This window comes from Macrobrachium nipponense, chromosome 32 (genome assembly GCF_015104395.2).
Source record: "Macrobrachium nipponense isolate FS-2020 chromosome 32, ASM1510439v2, whole genome shotgun sequence".
Classification (NCBI taxonomy): domain Eukaryota; kingdom Metazoa; phylum Arthropoda; class Malacostraca; order Decapoda; family Palaemonidae; genus Macrobrachium; species Macrobrachium nipponense.
Window position 1 is genome coordinate 70,672,690 of NC_061094.1, and position 17,101 is coordinate 70,689,790.

General features: G+C 50.2%; 1 protein-coding gene across 2 annotated transcripts in view; it reads right to left on the reverse strand.

Moving 5' to 3' along the window:
• LOC135207583 (C-1-tetrahydrofolate synthase, cytoplasmic-like) overlaps positions 1-17,101 on the reverse strand; it is a 66,422-nt gene that overhangs the window by 39,481 nt on the left and 9,840 nt on the right. For both annotated transcript variants that reach the window (XM_064239435.1, XM_064239434.1), the window contains exons 13-14: positions 16,145-16,359; positions 15,610-15,727 (exon numbers count right to left, since the gene is read on the reverse strand). In XM_064239435.1, coding sequence (XP_064095505.1) covers positions 15,610-15,727; positions 16,145-16,359 — 333 coding nt within the window. The remainder of the gene's footprint in view (positions 1-15,609; positions 15,728-16,144; positions 16,360-17,101) is intronic.

The following is a 17,101-nucleotide window of genomic DNA, read 5'->3' on the forward strand; positions in this document are numbered from 1 at the left end:
GCTTTAATTTCTTCCTTTTTCTTCAAAATAGTGCAGATCGTTGATTGCGACCGCTTGAAGAATGCTGCAATGTCTTTCACGCACTCGCCTTTATCATGCATTTGGATAATTTCCTTCTTCATTCGACTGTAATCATCTCCTTCTTTTTATGCTTTCCTTCTTGCTGCTTGCCTTCGTCATCTTGGGAGCCATTGTCTTTAGTATTTGGGTAATAGTAATGTATAAGCACTATCACGGACACAACACAGTGCGCAAATCACTAAGCAAATTTGAGAGCGTATCACGGACAGATGCGTTCAATCTTACCGCCAGCGAGATATTGAAAGTTATGGCTTAAAAAGGGTCAAGGGATGCGTAGGAGGAAGTCACTGACCCTCGTTAAGTTTTGGCCAGAAAAAACGGAAAAAAACCAAAAAAATGCGTTCGCAGATCCCACGCTCATCCGATGTAAACAAAGCAGGCGTTAAGTTTGGCGAAAAAAATGCGTTCGCAGATCCCACGCTCATCCGATGTAAACAAAATCAAGCGGCCTCCCATGATGGAAATTCGCGCATTCGTATTCCAAGCGAAATTCGTATTCCAGAATGAGGGCGTCACTTCGTAAGTTAAAAAATTCGTATACTAATCGGTTCGTAACCCAAAGTATTACTGTACTACTACATAAATACTTAACATCACATTTAGACAAGATATGCAACCCCACTTATTTTCAGTGATACAGTAATCTATACATAATAGTATTCAAAATGATATTGTTATTTTACAATAAAGTTTTGTACATACTTACCTGGCAGACATATACTTAGCTTACGTCTCTGACGTCAGACAGAATTCAAAACTCGCGGCTAACGCGACAGGTAGGTCAGGTGATCTACCTTACCCGCCGCTGGGAGGCGGGTGTAAGAACCAAAAACTACCTTTCTTGCCAGATTTTTCTCTCTTATACCTGTCTCCTGAGGGAGGCTGGGCGGGCCATCAATCGTATATGTCTGCCAGGTAAGTATGTACAAAACATTTATTGTAAAATAACAATATCATTTTTGTACATGAACTTTCCTGTCAGACATATACTAGCTGATTGACACCCTTGGTGGCGGGTACAAGACAGAAAATAACAAAGAAAAGGTAAAACAACACCTGTTGTAGATAAAAATAACCTTGGTTTCTTACCTGTTTAGGCTGAAGACTTCATAGATACTGTCTATTAGTCTGCATAGCCATAAGAGCTACAGCGAGGCGTGACCTACAGCTGAAAGACTCTTTGGGTCTACTAACGGGACTTGTATCCGCTTACTTAGTAGAATCCAAGTCGGATCATGTCAATGGGGGTTCGCCCTCTTCTATGACAGAACCTGTCCACTACCACGCAGGGAGCTCAAACCAAATCCGATCACCTAACCAAAATGACAATTGTCGAAAATTGCATTTTTCCTAACTATACAAACTGAGTCCTTTAACAATAGGAAGTAGCTGGCGGCAGCTGGAACGGTCGTAAGCTTCGAACAAGGAGAACGTAGTTAACTGCTGTCCGATCGTCGCGCGCCGCGCGTAAACAAATCACTTTTGCTTTTGGCCCATGCAAAATACGCAGAGTGAGGGGTGGCATGAGGAGGACTATATGTAAAGGACCTCAGGTTTGTATAGTTAGGAAAAATGCAATTTTCGACAAATTGTCATTTGTTCCGATACGTAATACAAACCATCGGTCCTTTAACAATAGGAAGACCTCACTTCTTGGTGGGAGGAATCTGAGTCTTTTGATGAACAGACTGGTGTTCGTCCATCCCTGGAATGCCTCCCTGGTCGTAAGAGCGAGGGAGGGATCCAAGCCTCTGTCCGATTGATCGGGGTGTGCACCGAAGGATCAATGGTCAGACCTCTGGGCCGAGTACTAGAGAGAGGCAACGCGTATCTCTTCGTACCAGCATTGTAAGAACTTTTTCCTTTACATGAGCAAATATAAAGTAATGGGTTTGTCTCATGTAGGCATCCACTTTCTCCCCCTTGTTGGAGAAAAGTGGTGGATATACACTACTATCTCTAGTTAAAGAGATAGGATGGAGCTCTGTTGAATAGCTTACCTGCATCTGACTCCTTTCCAGCGTGGTAACGTAAGACCGTATCCCTCTGCCCACAGGTAGAGGTAGAGAAAGATAGTGAAGAGATGCCAGTCACTCTCTCATTCGACATCATTCTCCCAGTCATACCAGGAATCGATGCTGTTCTGCCTGCTCGGGTGCTGGGTAAGCTTACACAACGTGTTGAGCAGCCACCAACAAGGTCCCAATGGAAAAAGTATCCAAGGACTTGTGGGCAATATCCCGAAGGTAGAAGGACGTGAAGGTGGTCTGGTTGGCCCAGACACTGCCTTCAGGACCTGCGCCACGGAGAAGTTCTTACGGAACGCTAAGGAGGGTCCGATACCTCTGACTTCGTGGGCTCTCGGTCGGAGCGTACGGATGTCGTCGCTACCATCAGCCTCGTACGCTCTCCTGATCACCTCACGTAGCCAGAAAGAAAGCTGTTCTTGGAAACTTCTTTCTTGGTAACCCCAGTGCTAACGAAGAGGCGTCGACACTCAGGCCTGAGGTGTCGAGTTCTCTTCAGATAGCGCCGTAGCGCCCTCACAGGACAAAGCAGCATCTCATCCGCATCATTATCGGTGAAGTCCAGAAGGGAATCGTGAAAGACTCGAACCTGTCGTCAGGGATCGACGGATTCTGAGTCTTGGCTACGAAGTTCGGGACGAAATCGAGCGTCACAGATCCCCAGCCTCTGGTGTGTTTAACATCATAAGAAAGACCATGTAGTTCCCCTACTCTCTCGCCGATGCCAGGGCCAGCAAGAAGAGGGTCTTGAGGGTCAGATCCCTGTCTGACGACTCTCGGAGTGGCTCGAAGGGTCTTCGAGTCAAACTCCTAAGGACGAGAGTCACATCCCACGCAGGGGGCCTGAGTTCCCTGGGTGGGCAAGACCTTTCGAAGCTCCTCATTAGCAAGGAGATCTCGAACGAATTCGAGATGTCCAGTCCCCTCAGTTTTAGGACGAGAGCCAGGGCGGCTCTATATCCTACTAACTGTGGGTACTGAGAGGAGCTTCTCTCGGCGAAGAAACACGAGGAAATCCGCTACTGCTGAAGAGTGGCTCTGAGAGGAGACAGACCCTGTCTACGACACCACCACAGAAGACGGCCCACTTCCCCTGGTACACAGCTGCAGAGGACTGTCGGACGTGTCCAGCCATCTCTGTTGCTGCGCTACGAGAAAAGCCTCTCGTTCGCAAGAGATGGTGGATAACAGCCACGCCGTGAAGTTGAAGGGACTGGACTGCTTGGTGGTACAGTTCTACGTGTGGCTGGGCTAGAAGGTTGTGCCAACTGGGTAGCTCTCTCGGTGCGTCCGCAAGAAGAGCCAGCAGGTCCGGATACCAAACGGCTTGAGGCCGTTTGGGAGCCACCAGGATCATTCTGAGATTGGGAGTGACCAGCGCTCGACTGATCACTTTTCCGAATCAGACAGAAGGGAGGAAAGGCGTAGGCGAAGAGGTTGTCCCAGGGGTGTTGGAGAGCGTCCTCTGCAGCTGCCCATGGGTCCGGCACGGCTGAAAAGAAAACCTGAAGTTTTCTGTTGTGCCGGGTGGCGAACAGGTCTACGACCGGTCGCCCCCACACAGGTTGAAGAGCCTTTCCGCCACGTCTTGGTGTAGAGACCATTCGGTCCCTATCACCTGATCCAGACGGCTGAGCTTGGTCCGCTACTACATTCCTCTTGCCTGGAATGTAGCGTGCTGACAGCTCTATCGAGTGAGCCGTGGCCCACTCGTGCACCTGCACCGTCAACTGATGGAGCGGAAGAGAGACACTAGCCCCCCCTGCTTGTTGACATATGCCACTACTGTGGTGTTGTCGCACATCAACACACTGAGTGTCCCACCAAGCGGTCCTGAAACTCTCGGAGAGCGTTGAACGCCGCCTTGAGTTCCAGGACATTGATGTGAAGGTGCTTTTCGTTGATGGTCCCACACACCTGCAGTCAGCAACTCCTCCAGGTGTGCGCCCATCCCTCGGTCGATGCGTCCTGAGAACAGAAGCATCTCCGGGGGGGGGAGTGCGTATAGGCACTCCTCTTAAGAGGTTTCTTGTCGTCGAGCCACCAGGCTAGGTCCTGCCTCACCTTGTCCGTGATAGCCACGGGAAAGTAAGGAGGATCCTTGGCCTGAGACCAACTCTCCCTTAGCCTCCACTGGAGAGACCGCAGGTGAAGACAGCCCGTGAGGGACTAACTTCTTGAGTGACGACAGATGGCCAATCACGACTTGCCATTGCTGTGCTGCCTGTTCCTGCCGCGACAGGAACCGGCCGGCTGCCTCCCTGAATTTGCTGATACGCAAGTCTGCGGGAAAGACCTGCCCTGCTACCGTGTCTATCAGCATAACCCAGGTACTTCATCTTCTGCTTGGGTTCGAGATCGGACTTCTCGTAGTTTATCACGACCCCCAGATCGCGACAAAACTTGAGGAGTCGATCTCTGTCCTGTAGCAACTGCGAGCGGGAGCTCGCCAGGACTAGCCAATCGTCGAGATACCTCAGAAGACGTATCCCGTGCGAATGGGCCCAGCTGACACCAGAGTGAACACTCGCGTGAACACCTGTGGGGCGGTTGAGAGACCGAAACAAAGTGCCCTGAATTGGTACCACCATCCCGTCGAAGATGAAGCGGAGGTACTTTCTGGAGGACTGATGGATGGGTATTTGAAAATACGCGTCCTTCAAGTCCACTGAAAGCATGAAATCGTTCCCCCTGATCGAGTCGAGCACCGAGCGTGCCGACTCCATCGATGAACCCGCGTCGTGCGAACGAAGCGGTTCAGGGGAGAGAGGTCTATCACCGGACGCCAGCCCCCCGATGCCTTCTCCACTAGGAAGAGGCGGCTGTAAAAGCCCGGTGACTGGTCCTCCACGATTTTCTACAGCTCGTTTCGCCAGCATGGTCTTGATCTCCTGTCGAAGAGCGTTGTCCTTTGCTGATACCCCGGACATAGGTCTGTAGATGGACCGGTTGGAGATGAGGGGGGGCCGAGACTCGAAGGGTAGTAGATACCCCTCCCGAGGACGTCTACTATCCAGTTCTCGGCGCCGTAGCGCTGCCAAGTCGCCCAATGGCTCGCCAGGCACCCCCCCACTTCCGGCAGCAGGTGAGGGGGAACGCCGTCCCTAGCGTTTCCCTCCTCGTTTCGACTTCTTTCCACCACCTCCTCGGGGAAAGGAGGGTTGGGAGGAGGGCTGGTTACGGCCTCCTCTAGCAGAAGTGAAACAGCAGGGAGTCTTCACACGGGGCTTGGACGGTGCAACCGTCTTCGCCGCCGTGGAAGCGCTAGCCAAGCTCTTTGGTTTGGCCGCAGTCGCTCGAGAGTTGCCCAGTAACCTTCGAGACTGCCTGGTGAACTAAGCGGTCACTGTCGTCAGTGCGCCGCCTTTCCACCGCAGCGTCCACCATCTCTCCAGGAAAGAGAGCTGGGAACTCCTAAGAGGTCCATTTCGAAGCCCGAGTGCCGCCTCACGCCCGGCCCCCTTGGTCACTCGGGTAAGGACTGCGTCCCTACGTCGAAGAACCAAGTTGGCCACAGGTTAGCAGTCTGATGGGTGAGGTAAAGAGATCGCTCTTCCTCCAGACTGGCACAGTCTCCTAAAAGAAGCGTCGTCTTCGAGAGCAGAACTCCCGGAGCCGGCCGCTACTTGGATATTGTGAGGGAGGGGACCACAAATCCAACCAGGAAACTGCCTGGAATGCTACCATAGCGGTAGATTCCAGGGCAAGTGCCTCCTGCTGCGAGAACCATACGTTCTCCGACAGGAGCTGCTGCAGGGACACACCTGGAGTCAGCCTCGCTAACTCGGGTTAACCTGTTTTCGGCAGTATCGGGTCTTCCGAAGGCACGTAGAATCGCCTCTGCCGCTGTAGAGGGGGAGGAAGCAGCTTAGAAGACCGTCCGGACTTTAGCGAGTCCTCCCGTCCTGAGACGAGATTCTCCACCAGATCTAGGACTGAGTCTGCAAGCTCTGATCGCGGTAACCCCACCATCATTTTGGGCTCCCTCTTGGGCCACCCCAAAATGATTCGAGCCGGGACGTGGGGCTCTGCCGGTGGTAGCGGCGATCCTTCCGCAAGGTCATTATGCAGACGCATCAGCTTAATGACCTCTGCAAAGTTCCTCTGTATCGGGAGTTACTGCGTCTTGTGGAGTAGGACCGTCCAGTCCCTCCAGCAAGAGCAGGTCCCGCGATACTCCTCCTTCAGAAGGAGGAACAGCGACAGACCCCTGACGGTCGCCTCCAACTACTTGCGCGTATGTTCTGGTCGGTCCTAAAACCGTGCCTGAGCCATACGGCGTCATAGCCGGGTCACGAGCGGCGCACCTCTCGTGATCGCTCCTCGGTACCTCCCTCGCATTCCTCCCGGTATAGCCCGAGGAGGTTGAAGGTATGGGAGAGGCAGACCTGACGCTCCCCCCAACCCCTCGCTCGCTGGCAGGACCAGCGTGCGTGGAGGGCTGCTGCTGATCGTCAACCCGCGGTGACGATCGAGCAGCAGGCCTAGCCTTGCCGCTCGCCTGGGGCGATAGGCTCGGCTGAGAACGTCGAGACCGATCTCTAGCGTCAGGCGAGCTGCCGCTGGTCACCGTCTCCGCCCGGTCCCATCGGGAGCGGTGGACGGGTGAGCTGCTAGGCTCTCTGTCGCGTCGAGACCGGCCAGCGTCCTCTCGGCGCGTCGAGCCGCTGGTACCAGCCGTGGCTGGTACCGGCGGCCCGCGGGACTCCTTCCTCGCCTCAACCCGTGGCTGGTCAGCGACCGTCACGTCAGCCCGAGCAGCCAGTTGATCGTGCTGAGAGCGTCCACTGGCCTGGCGAGAGTCGTGTGCACGACTCTCGCCAGTCTTCTGCTCCGCGCCGCTGTCTTGACGGCGAGCGAGCTCGGGCGTCAAAACTTTGGCTGGACGGTCTTCCTTGGAAGAGCGTCCACTCGGTGCTTCTCGCGAACGAGAAGCGGCCGAGACGGAACCTGGTTTAGCGGCAGAACCGCTAGCACCAGGTGAGGACGCACCAGCCGAGGCTGGTGCACCTCTGGTCCCCCGTCGACTTCTTCTTTGCAGAAGAAGCGACGGGCCCCGTTCCCGAAGGAACAGGAGGACCAGCAGAAGAGCTCCCCGACTCGCCTGAGCGAGCCGGGCCCTTAGAAGATCCCGAAGGAGTCTTCTTAGGGGGGGAGGAGCAGCCTTCTTCTTCTTCGCTGTTTAGCCTTAGAAGTCGAAGGGAAGGAGAGGCAGCAGACGACGAAGAAGACGACGAAGACGACGACGACACCTTCTTCCTCTCTCTTCTTCTTCGCCAGGCTCTGCAGGACAGACGTCAGGTCTTCCATCCAGGAGGGAGCCGGGGCAGTTGCCGAAGCAACAGGGCCCGACTGCACCTGTCCGGAAAGACCTGAGACTGTGACAGCACCACCAACAGCAGGAAAACAACAGGAACAGGTCCGGGAACAGCAGGAACATGATCTGAAAGGGATGAGCAGCAGGGACAGCAACAGGTACGGCAGGCACGGCAGTACCACAGGAGAGCCAGGCGTCCTGTCGGCAGCTACCGTCATCCTCGGCACTGGCGGCAGGTCCAGGGGGGTACTCTTGGGGCAGCGGAAGTCCGGGGTCGGCAATACAAAGAACCCAGGTGGCGGTGGCACCGTCCTCTTTGGCACGGCAGGAATTGGTTTTTGAATTGCAGCCGTGGGTGTTACCGACATCACTGTGTGTACACCAAGTGCGGTGGCATCTCCATATGCTGGTGTAGAAATTGTAGTGGTAGTAGTGGTTACCGTACCATGAGTGACCACTGCCAGACCCCGCCAACCGCTGAATCAACCCCTGTATGCTAGGCACTCCCTGCAGTCCCAGCGACTCCCACACCTGTCCCAGGTCGTCCTTCGCTGATGGCACACCTGCGGAAGCAACAGTCGGGTTAGTTAGAGGGGTTTCCTCACGCTTGGGGGGAGAAGAACCCCACCCAGAGCGGACGGAAGACCCGAATACAACTGGACGTCCGGGTAGCGGGCGCCCCTCCTCCACACTCGACGGATCGAGAGAGGAGAAGGACTCCGCTACCCCCCCCGCAGGGGAAGGCGCGAAACGTGGGGGCTGGCCAGGGGGCAGGAAGAGGACGAAGTGTCCGTTACCAAAGGAGTCACTGGACTTTCCGATGACTTCAGGGCGGCCTAAGTCTCTTCCTGCCCTCGTACAGAACCCACTGCGCCTCGGACCAATGCATACAAGTTACACATGGCTCGTTGCGGGAGCACTCTCGCCCCCGACAACGAGTACAAACCTCGTGTGGATCAACATCCACAAATGATCTGAATCCGCCGCATCTACGCCCCTCCAGCCCGGGACACACTCTACGGGCGACTGGGGGGCGCGGCGAAATCTCCATTCTTGATCACTCATCATTAATGAACAAAAGAAATGCAAAGTACTTACAACAATTACTCTCAATCACACTAGGAAAAGAGGGCAGATACTCAAAACTCAAAGCAAACGACAAAGCGGGCAGAGCGATGACGAGCACGTCCTATCCACACACGCCGAAAGCAAAAGTGATTTGTTTACCTCCCAGTCGCGCGGCGCGCGACGATCGGACAAGCCAGTTAACTACCGTTCTCTTGTTCGAAGCTTACGACCATTCCAGCTGCCGCTAGCTACTTCCTATTGTTAAAGGACCGATGGTTTGTATTACGTATCGGAACAACTAAAGTTATTAGCATTACGAAACGAAAAAAGATGCCTACCTGCATCATTTTTCATACAACCATATGAACCTCAATTACAAAAAAAACAGGGAAAAAACTACTAAGGATATGTTCCAGCTCCCTGCCCCAGCACCGAATCCGCCGATACGTACGGGCCTAACGCGAAGCACTCGTCATACGTAATACTGACGTCTTTTTAGGTAGTGGTTGGCGAATACTGAATTACATCTCCAGAATGTAGTTTTCATCAGATTCTGAAGAGACATATTCTTCTTAAAGGCCAAGGAAGTGGCAATTGCTCTCACTTCATGAGCCTTGACTTTTAGGAGCTTGAAATGTTCTTCATTACAAGATTTATGTGCTTCTTTCACAACATTCTAATGAAGAAAGACAGCGCATTTTTCGACAATGGTCTGCTGGGGTCCTTTACAGAGCACCATAGTCTGTCCTCAATGCCCTTAAGGGTTTTCTTCTTCTGAAGGTAGTATCTTAAACTCCTAACAGGGCAAAGAGTTCTTTCAGGTTCTTCCCCTACTAGGGCAGATAAAACCACGAACCTCAAAGTTCCTTGGCCACGGATTTGAGGGGTTCTCATTTTTGCCAAAAAACGAAGGAAGGAAGGAACAAACCACGGAATCTCCTTTGAAACCTACCCTTCCTTCTAGGGCATGAATCTCACTAACCCTTTTAGCGGATGCTAAAGCCATGAGAAAGAGAGCTTTCCTCGTGAGATCTTTGAAGGAGGCTAAATGTGGTGGTTCAAACCTAGCGGACCTCAGGAAAACGAAGAACCACATCCAGATTCCAACTTGGAACTTACTTCGTTCGAAGTTTTCTTGTAAGATTCAAAAGATCTTAATAGATCATGAAGATCTTTGTTATTTGAAAGATCTAAATTCCTATGTCTGAACACCGCAGCCAGCATGCTTCGGTATCCTTTGATAGTAGATACTGCCAAACCGCAATTTTTTCTCTGAAGTAAAACTAGGAAATCTGCTATCTGAGTCACAGAGGTACTGGAAGAGGAAAACTTCTGGTTCCTGCACCAACGGCGAAAGACGTCCCACTTCGACTGGTAGACTTTAAGGTCGAAGGTCTTCTAGCTGAGGCGATAGCCTTAGCAGTCTTTTTGTCGAAAACCCCTTCGCTCTGACAAGACTTTTGACAGTCAAAAGCCAGTCAGATTGAGAGCGGGGAGGTTTCTGTGATACCTGTCGAAGTGGGTTGTTTGAGCAAATCTTGTCTTTGTGGAAGTGCTCTTGGAAAGTCCACCAACCATTCCAGTACCTCTGTGAACCAATCTTGGGCGGGCCAGAACGGAGCTACTAGCGTCATTCTGTCCTCTCCGAGATAGCAAATTTCTTGAGGGTTTGTCCCGCCAGTACTTTGAAGGGGGGAAAGGCGTAGACGTCTAGCCCTGTCCAATCTAGGAGAAAACGCATCCACTGATACTGCTCCTGGGTCTGAGATCGGGGAGCAGTAAAGTTCGATTCTTGCGTTCTTTGCTGTTGCAAAAAAGATCGATGTGAGTCTGCCCCATCTTCTCCACAGGTCTTGGCATACTTCTGAGTGGAGGGTCCACTCTGAAGGCAGGAGTTGATTCTTCCTGCTCAGGAGATCGGCCCTGACGTTCCTTTCTCCCTGTACGAATCTGGTGAGAAGACTGATCTTCCTTGTTTGAGACCACAGCAGAAGATCCCTTGCTGTTTCGTACAGGGAGAAGGAGTACGTCCCCCCCTGTTTTTTGATGTACGCCAAGGCTGTTGTGTTGTCCGAATTGACCTGCACTACTGCATTTCGGACGTGGGGTTCGAAGGCTTTCAATGCCATCCAGATTGCCATCAACTCTTTCTTGTTGATGTGCCAGGACACCTGATCCCCCTTCCAGGTGCCTGACACTTCTCTTGTCCCGAGCGTCGCTCCCCAACCTGCCTCCGATGCGTCGGAAAACAACACATGGCTGGGGTTCGGCAAGTAAAGAGACATTCCTTCCACAAATCGAAGTGGGTTGTTCCACCACCGAAGGTCTCTCTTGATTTCCCTTGAGATCTTGAAGGAGAACTCCAGATCTAGGGAGAGACGCCTCCAGTTCTGGTATAGGAAGAACTGTAGAGGCCTGAGATGCAACCTTCCTAGAGAACGAATTGCTCCAGCGAGGAGAGTGTCCCCCAGCAGACTTTCATTCCACTCCCTCGCTGTGCATGCATCTTTCTCTAGGAAGGTCGTTATTTTTTCTCGTAGCAATGAGCTATCCTCTCTGGCGACGGAAAAAGCCCGAAAAGCCAGAGAAGCTATCCGAATCCCCAGATAGATCCTCTCTTGACTGGGGATTAATTGAGACTTCTGGAAGTTCACCAGAAGTCCCAGAGAACTTGCCAATGTAAGGGTCTTTTGAAGGTCCTCCAGACATCTTTCTTGAGACTCTGCTCTGATTAGCCAGTCGTCGAGATAAAGCGACAGCCCTCACTCCCTCCAAATGTAGCCACTGCGCCACGTTTTTCATTAACCCCGTGAAAACTTGGGGTGCAGTTGATAGGCCGAAGCACGAGGCCTTGAATTGGAAGATGTTTTCCTCCCATCATGAATCGTAGATACTTCCGTGAAGAGGATGGATCGGCACATGAAAGTAAGCGTCCTGAAGGTCTAGAGACACCATCCAGTCCCCCTGACGAAGAGCCGCTAACACTGAGGAAGTTGTCTCCATGGCGAACTTCCTCTTTTCCACAAAGACGTTCAGGGCGCTTACATCCAACACCGGTCTCCATCCTCCTGAGTTCTTCGGAACTAGGAATAGTCTGTTGTAAAAGCCCGCAGAGCGGGGATCTTTCACTAGTTCTATAGCCTCCTTCTCTAGCATGAGATCTACTGCTAGAGAGAGGGGCTTGATTCATGATGGGGTCCTTGTACTTGGCTACCAACTCCCTCGGAGTTGTCGTCAATGGTGGTCTTGACGAGAAGGGAATGAGGTATCCTTGCTGACAATCGATAGGGACCAATTGTCTGTCCCTTTGTGGGCCCAGACGTCGGCAAATTTCAGTAGTTTGGCACCCACTGATGTCTGGAGTCCTTGACCGCTATTTCTTCCCTCTGACTGACTTAGAGAATGTTTTACCTCTCTTAAAAGGTCTAGTCCCTCTGGTTGCAGAACCTCTGACAGCGGGTCCTCCTCGAAAGGGCTCCTGTCTCAGAGGACGTCTCTTTCCTTGGCCTTGGGTTGGAAGACAGAGCGAGGTTTCCTGGCCGCATGGGCTAACATGTCCTGAGTAGCCTTAGTGAAAGGGCACTCGACATCTTGAATAATTTTCTTGGGGAACGAAGGGAGAGAGTTGAGCATACTAAGCGAGGCCCTTGCGCAGTGACACTGCCTTCTTGAGAAACGAATCAGTAGACGCTGAAAGGGCACTCGAGACATCTTGAATAATTTTTGCTTGGGAACAGAAGGGGAGAGAGTTGAGCATACATAAGCGAGGCCTTTGCGCATGTGACACTGCCTTCGTGAGATGAAAGAAAACGAACAGTAGACCGACCGTTTTCTTAATCATCCAGCTCCAAACAGTGAGGAGACTTCACTCGATCCGTCTCTCATGCTTTATCCATGCAAGTGAGGACACAGTTAAGATCTTCAGGAGACAGAGCATCTGGGGTCTGGGTCTTATTAGCCAGAACACCTAAAGACCAATCAAGGAAGTTGAAAACTTCCAGGACTCGGAACATTCCCTTCAGTAGGTGGTCAAGTTCGTTCATTCCCCACGTAGTCTTGGCGGACAAGAGGCGGAACGACGAGCAGAATCCACCAATGAAGAGAAGTCCGAGTCCGCAGGACGAAGGAGAGCGAGGCCTAAAGGTTCTCCCGATTCGTACCAGAATCCCAATCTGCCGGTCAGTTTAGACGGAGGGAAAGAAAAAACCGTCTTCCCTTTCTCTTCCTTAGAAAGGAGCCATTCCCCAAAACCTCTCAGCGCCCTTCTTCATGGAAACAGTAAGGTTTCATCCTTACAACAAGACGAAACCTTCGACGTCTTCGAAGTGGAGAATAACGAAAGAGGAGAAGGGGGGAGCCACGGAGAAAGGATATCTCCAAACTCTTGCAGGAGTACTCTGTTAGTCTCTTATAGGAGGAAACAGAGGAGTCTTTTTGGTCCTTCTTCTTCTGAGGGGTCCTGTTCTTCTGAGCTGAAGAGCCCTCATGATCCTTAGAGGCGAGACTATTCTTAAAGGAGTCTCTAGAGGAAGTTAGACGTATACGTCTTGGAGACAATGCTTCAGGAAAGTGTCTACTTGCAACATCCTTCTTGTCTGGAGGAGTGCGTTTCCCAGATTCTTGGAGCCTAACAGGAGTCAGGCGGCAGTCAGGTGCAGAGCGCCTGTTTGAAGAAGAACTTCTATCATTTGGCTCTTGGCGCCTATCCAAAGAGAGCGGCTACCAGGCGAACAGCGCCTGCCATACGAGAAGCGCCTACCAGGCTCTTGGCGCCTGAACCGAGGCGAGAGGATCTCTGGCGACGAGCGCCTACTAGGTGAGCGCCTACAAGGGGAGAAGCGCCTGCTAGGCTCTCGGCGCCTGACTCGAGGCGAGTAAAAGTCGGGAGAAGAGCGCCTGCCAGGCGAAACGCGCCTAACAGCTTCTTGACGCCTGTCCAGCGAAGGGCGCCTGTCCGATTTAGGGCGCTTGTCAACCGGAGAGTGGAGGCGAGACGAGGAGCGGCTACGAGGTGAGTAGCGCCTACTAGGCTCTTGGCGCCTGTCAAGGGGAGCGATCCTGTCTCGCGAAGAGCGTCTGTAGGGTGAGGATCTCCTACGCGCAGTTTGCTCCTTGTCCGAAGGAGAAACCTGTCTGTCAGGCGAATGTCGCTTAGACGCAGATGTTGATCTTGTCCGAAGCAGAAAGCCTCCTGCGAGAATCCGAACGCACAGGTGAGCGCGCCGCTTGTTCCGTCGAATAGCGAGAGTCAGGAGAGGGGAGCCTGGACTTCTTTATAGGAAAGCGAGATGTCCTTCCTACGACGAGAAGACACGGCAAAGCGAGCCAGCCAGAGCCGAAATCTGCGCCTGAAGGTTAGCCAACAACCCTTGCAGGAGAATTCACAACTCGTGAACAGGTGACGAGGCTCGATCTCCGCTCGGTGAACGATACTCCTGAGATCTCTTACGCTTCTTCGCTTCCACCTCAGGCTCTCCGAAAAAACTTCAGGGCTGGAAGGGGGGGGGGCGCAGGGAGCGTCCAGGCTGGCTCTTCTTTCGAAGGGCGCGAGGCTTCCGAAGAGCTCCATCCTCTTTTAGGAGAAGGCGATGGCGAAGACGAGAAGCATTGGCGCAAAATTTCTCTCTTGGAGCGATCCAAGGTAGCCTGGGAACGATCAACAGGAGCTACCGAGGGGACGCCTGACCGTTGGGGATGCTCCCTAACCTCCCTGCGGCTTTCGACTTTCCTCCTCCACTGGGACTGGGAGCCTGGAAGAGTCTAGGCCTGGAAGCATTAGGGAGCCGATCAGACGCACCCTCCACTGCACTGGGTTCACTGCACAAATCACTATTGGAATCACTCTTACCTTCTAATTGTTTGATTTTCCTCTCCATACTGCGAATGGTGGCTTTCATGGAGGCCACTTCCGAAGGCGCATCTTCGGCTTCGGTGCAGGGAGCAGGAGCTGAAACTGACAAAGGAGCTACTTCTAAAATAGGATTATTTACATCCAACTCGCTAATACGAGATCTACTACTGCTCCTGGAAGAAGCTTTCCTAACTTTATCCTTTTCAAGCTTCCTCAAGTAGGAAGACAAAGACTTCCATTCATCCTCATTCAGCTTTTCACATTCGATTACAAGGGTTTATTAAAGGTGCATTCATTCCTCTACACTTCAAACATACCGTGTGAGGGTCTACCGCAGCTTTCGGTAGCCTCACCTTACACTCAGTCAATACAACAAACTCTAAACATAGCAGTTTTTCTTAGTATCAACATCAGACATCATGAATCCAAGAAAAATCCAAGAAAAGTCCAATAACTGTCCACAAATCGCGAATGCCAGGCCAAAAGATCGGGTACTTCACCAAAAGTCCGTAGAAACAATCCAGGGCGAAACGAGAAAAGAATCCAACTGTCAAGAGGTACCGACAACAGATGTGGTCGACACCGACGACAGAAAAAATCTGCTGCAAGAAGGTATGTTGGTTCTTACAACCCGCCTCCCAGCGGCGGGTAAGGTAGATCACCTGACCTACCTGTCGCGTTAGCCGCGAGTTTGAATTCTGTCGTGACGTCAGAGACGTAAGCTAAGTTATATGTCTGACAGGAAAGTTCATGTACAAAAATAATGTATTTGCATTGAAAGTTCTTGAAACTACCCAACATGAAATACCAAATGTGGACAGTTTTTTGTGAAATCCAGTCAATCACTGATGACCCAAAATGAAGCAAAAAAATCTACAAAATTTTAAATTAGTACAGATAATGTATAGTAATTTATTCAACAGATAATGGACATAACAATGGGTAATACTACTTGGTGATAATCCAACACTACTTGACACAATATAAATGAACTCTAATGTAATCAAGATAATCTAACAACACTCAGCATATGCTTCAGTATTACGTATAATATTAATTTCTTTGCTATATGCCTAAACAGAGATACTAAAAGTAGACCACTTTTCCAAGGAAAATAATTGCACCATTTTGCTACCATCAAACTATCAAAACAGAACTGCACAGGTTAACATATCCAAAGTTATGGAACCATAACGAAGTAAAATAAAATAAAATGTTAGGATTAGTACTATGAAAGACAAAAATTCCCACTACAGTACGTATACCTCTTTGCCAGGTGATAGTTTCAGGATCAATGTTTAGACGGACAAATTTCTTGACCTCTTCTTCTGTCAGCTTGTCAGGGTCAGTTTCAACAATACCTAGTTTTTTCAGGCGATTAATCTGAAAGTAGAATATCCAAAATAGCATAATACATCAACAAAATTAGATCTCAGTAGTGAAAAAATGAATTTAACTTTTTCATGTGCATAAACCATACATATAAAGCCCTCAAAATTTCAAATGTACATACTTTCACATACTGAAGACAAAAGAAGCAGTAGAACTAAGAGCAACAACTGAAAGAATATTTTATGGAACTGAAACTCAATTTTTTCTATTGCAAATTCATCAGTCAAATAGAACTCAAATCATAATTCAGGTGGGAAGTTGTTAACTTGTAAGTCTCAAGATTATTATATAAACACATGAGTCAGGAACCAAGGTCTACTGGGTATGCTTATTGCATCCTCTAATACAACTACCCTAACGTACTTTCAACTGCTCAGTACAGCAAAATGACAAGAGTAACTCAATCACCTGAATCTGTGAGAACTGTCGTTTACCCTTGACACTAGGGACTAGTCTTCCATATAGAGCCTGGTCACTCTGTGTAGCTTCATGAAACATTCGTGCATCAATCTGAGCTGCCAAAAGGTTATTTGCTGCAGTTATTGCATGAATATCTCCTGTCAGATGAAGGTTGAACTCGTCCATTGGAATCACTTGAGAATATCCTCCACCAGCTGCACCACCTGTATCATTAAAAGAACTGTTTAAGACTCCAAATCACACATGAAACAGCAAGCTTGACTTCACTTAATACAAATGACATGCTGAATGATCAAACATAATTCAGTTCTATCAACTTTTCCCTTTACAGAGTCAGTCATCAAATGCATTCTATTCAATCCTCCCTGTCCTGTGATCTTTTTTTTGTCTGAACTCCCATCAAGTCTCAGGTCTTCCTGGGACTTCCTACAGGTCTTTTCTACCAATGGCAAAGTTTTTAATGATCAGTAGTGCACTTATCTCTCTCTATTTTATCAATGCTCCAGCTATTCTCTTATTGCTCTCTCACCTGCTTCAAAGACCTGTGTGTCTTCACTGTACCAGAAATGTTTTACACCTTTCTAAGACCGGCATATCTAACATAATATGGTTCTCAACTCTCCTCTTCAAAACTGTACCTGCAATGTAATTATTTGACTGAAAACCTCTTACTGCAGGTATATCTTACATCACTAAGTGCCTCTAGTGACACATCTATTACATTCACTACACAATTTAGAGTTCTTCCTCATCTTTTCCACAAAAATCACATAACTACTTTATCGGATTTCCCCTTTCCTTCCTCTCCAATCATCACAAATTTTTTTACTTACATTACCAGTCCTTTCCACTCTACTATTCCAATCTTCCACTTTTTACTGTTCCCATAATACTATTCTCTGATCCTGCAGTTACCACCAAGTCATTTGCATTTAACAGCTCTGA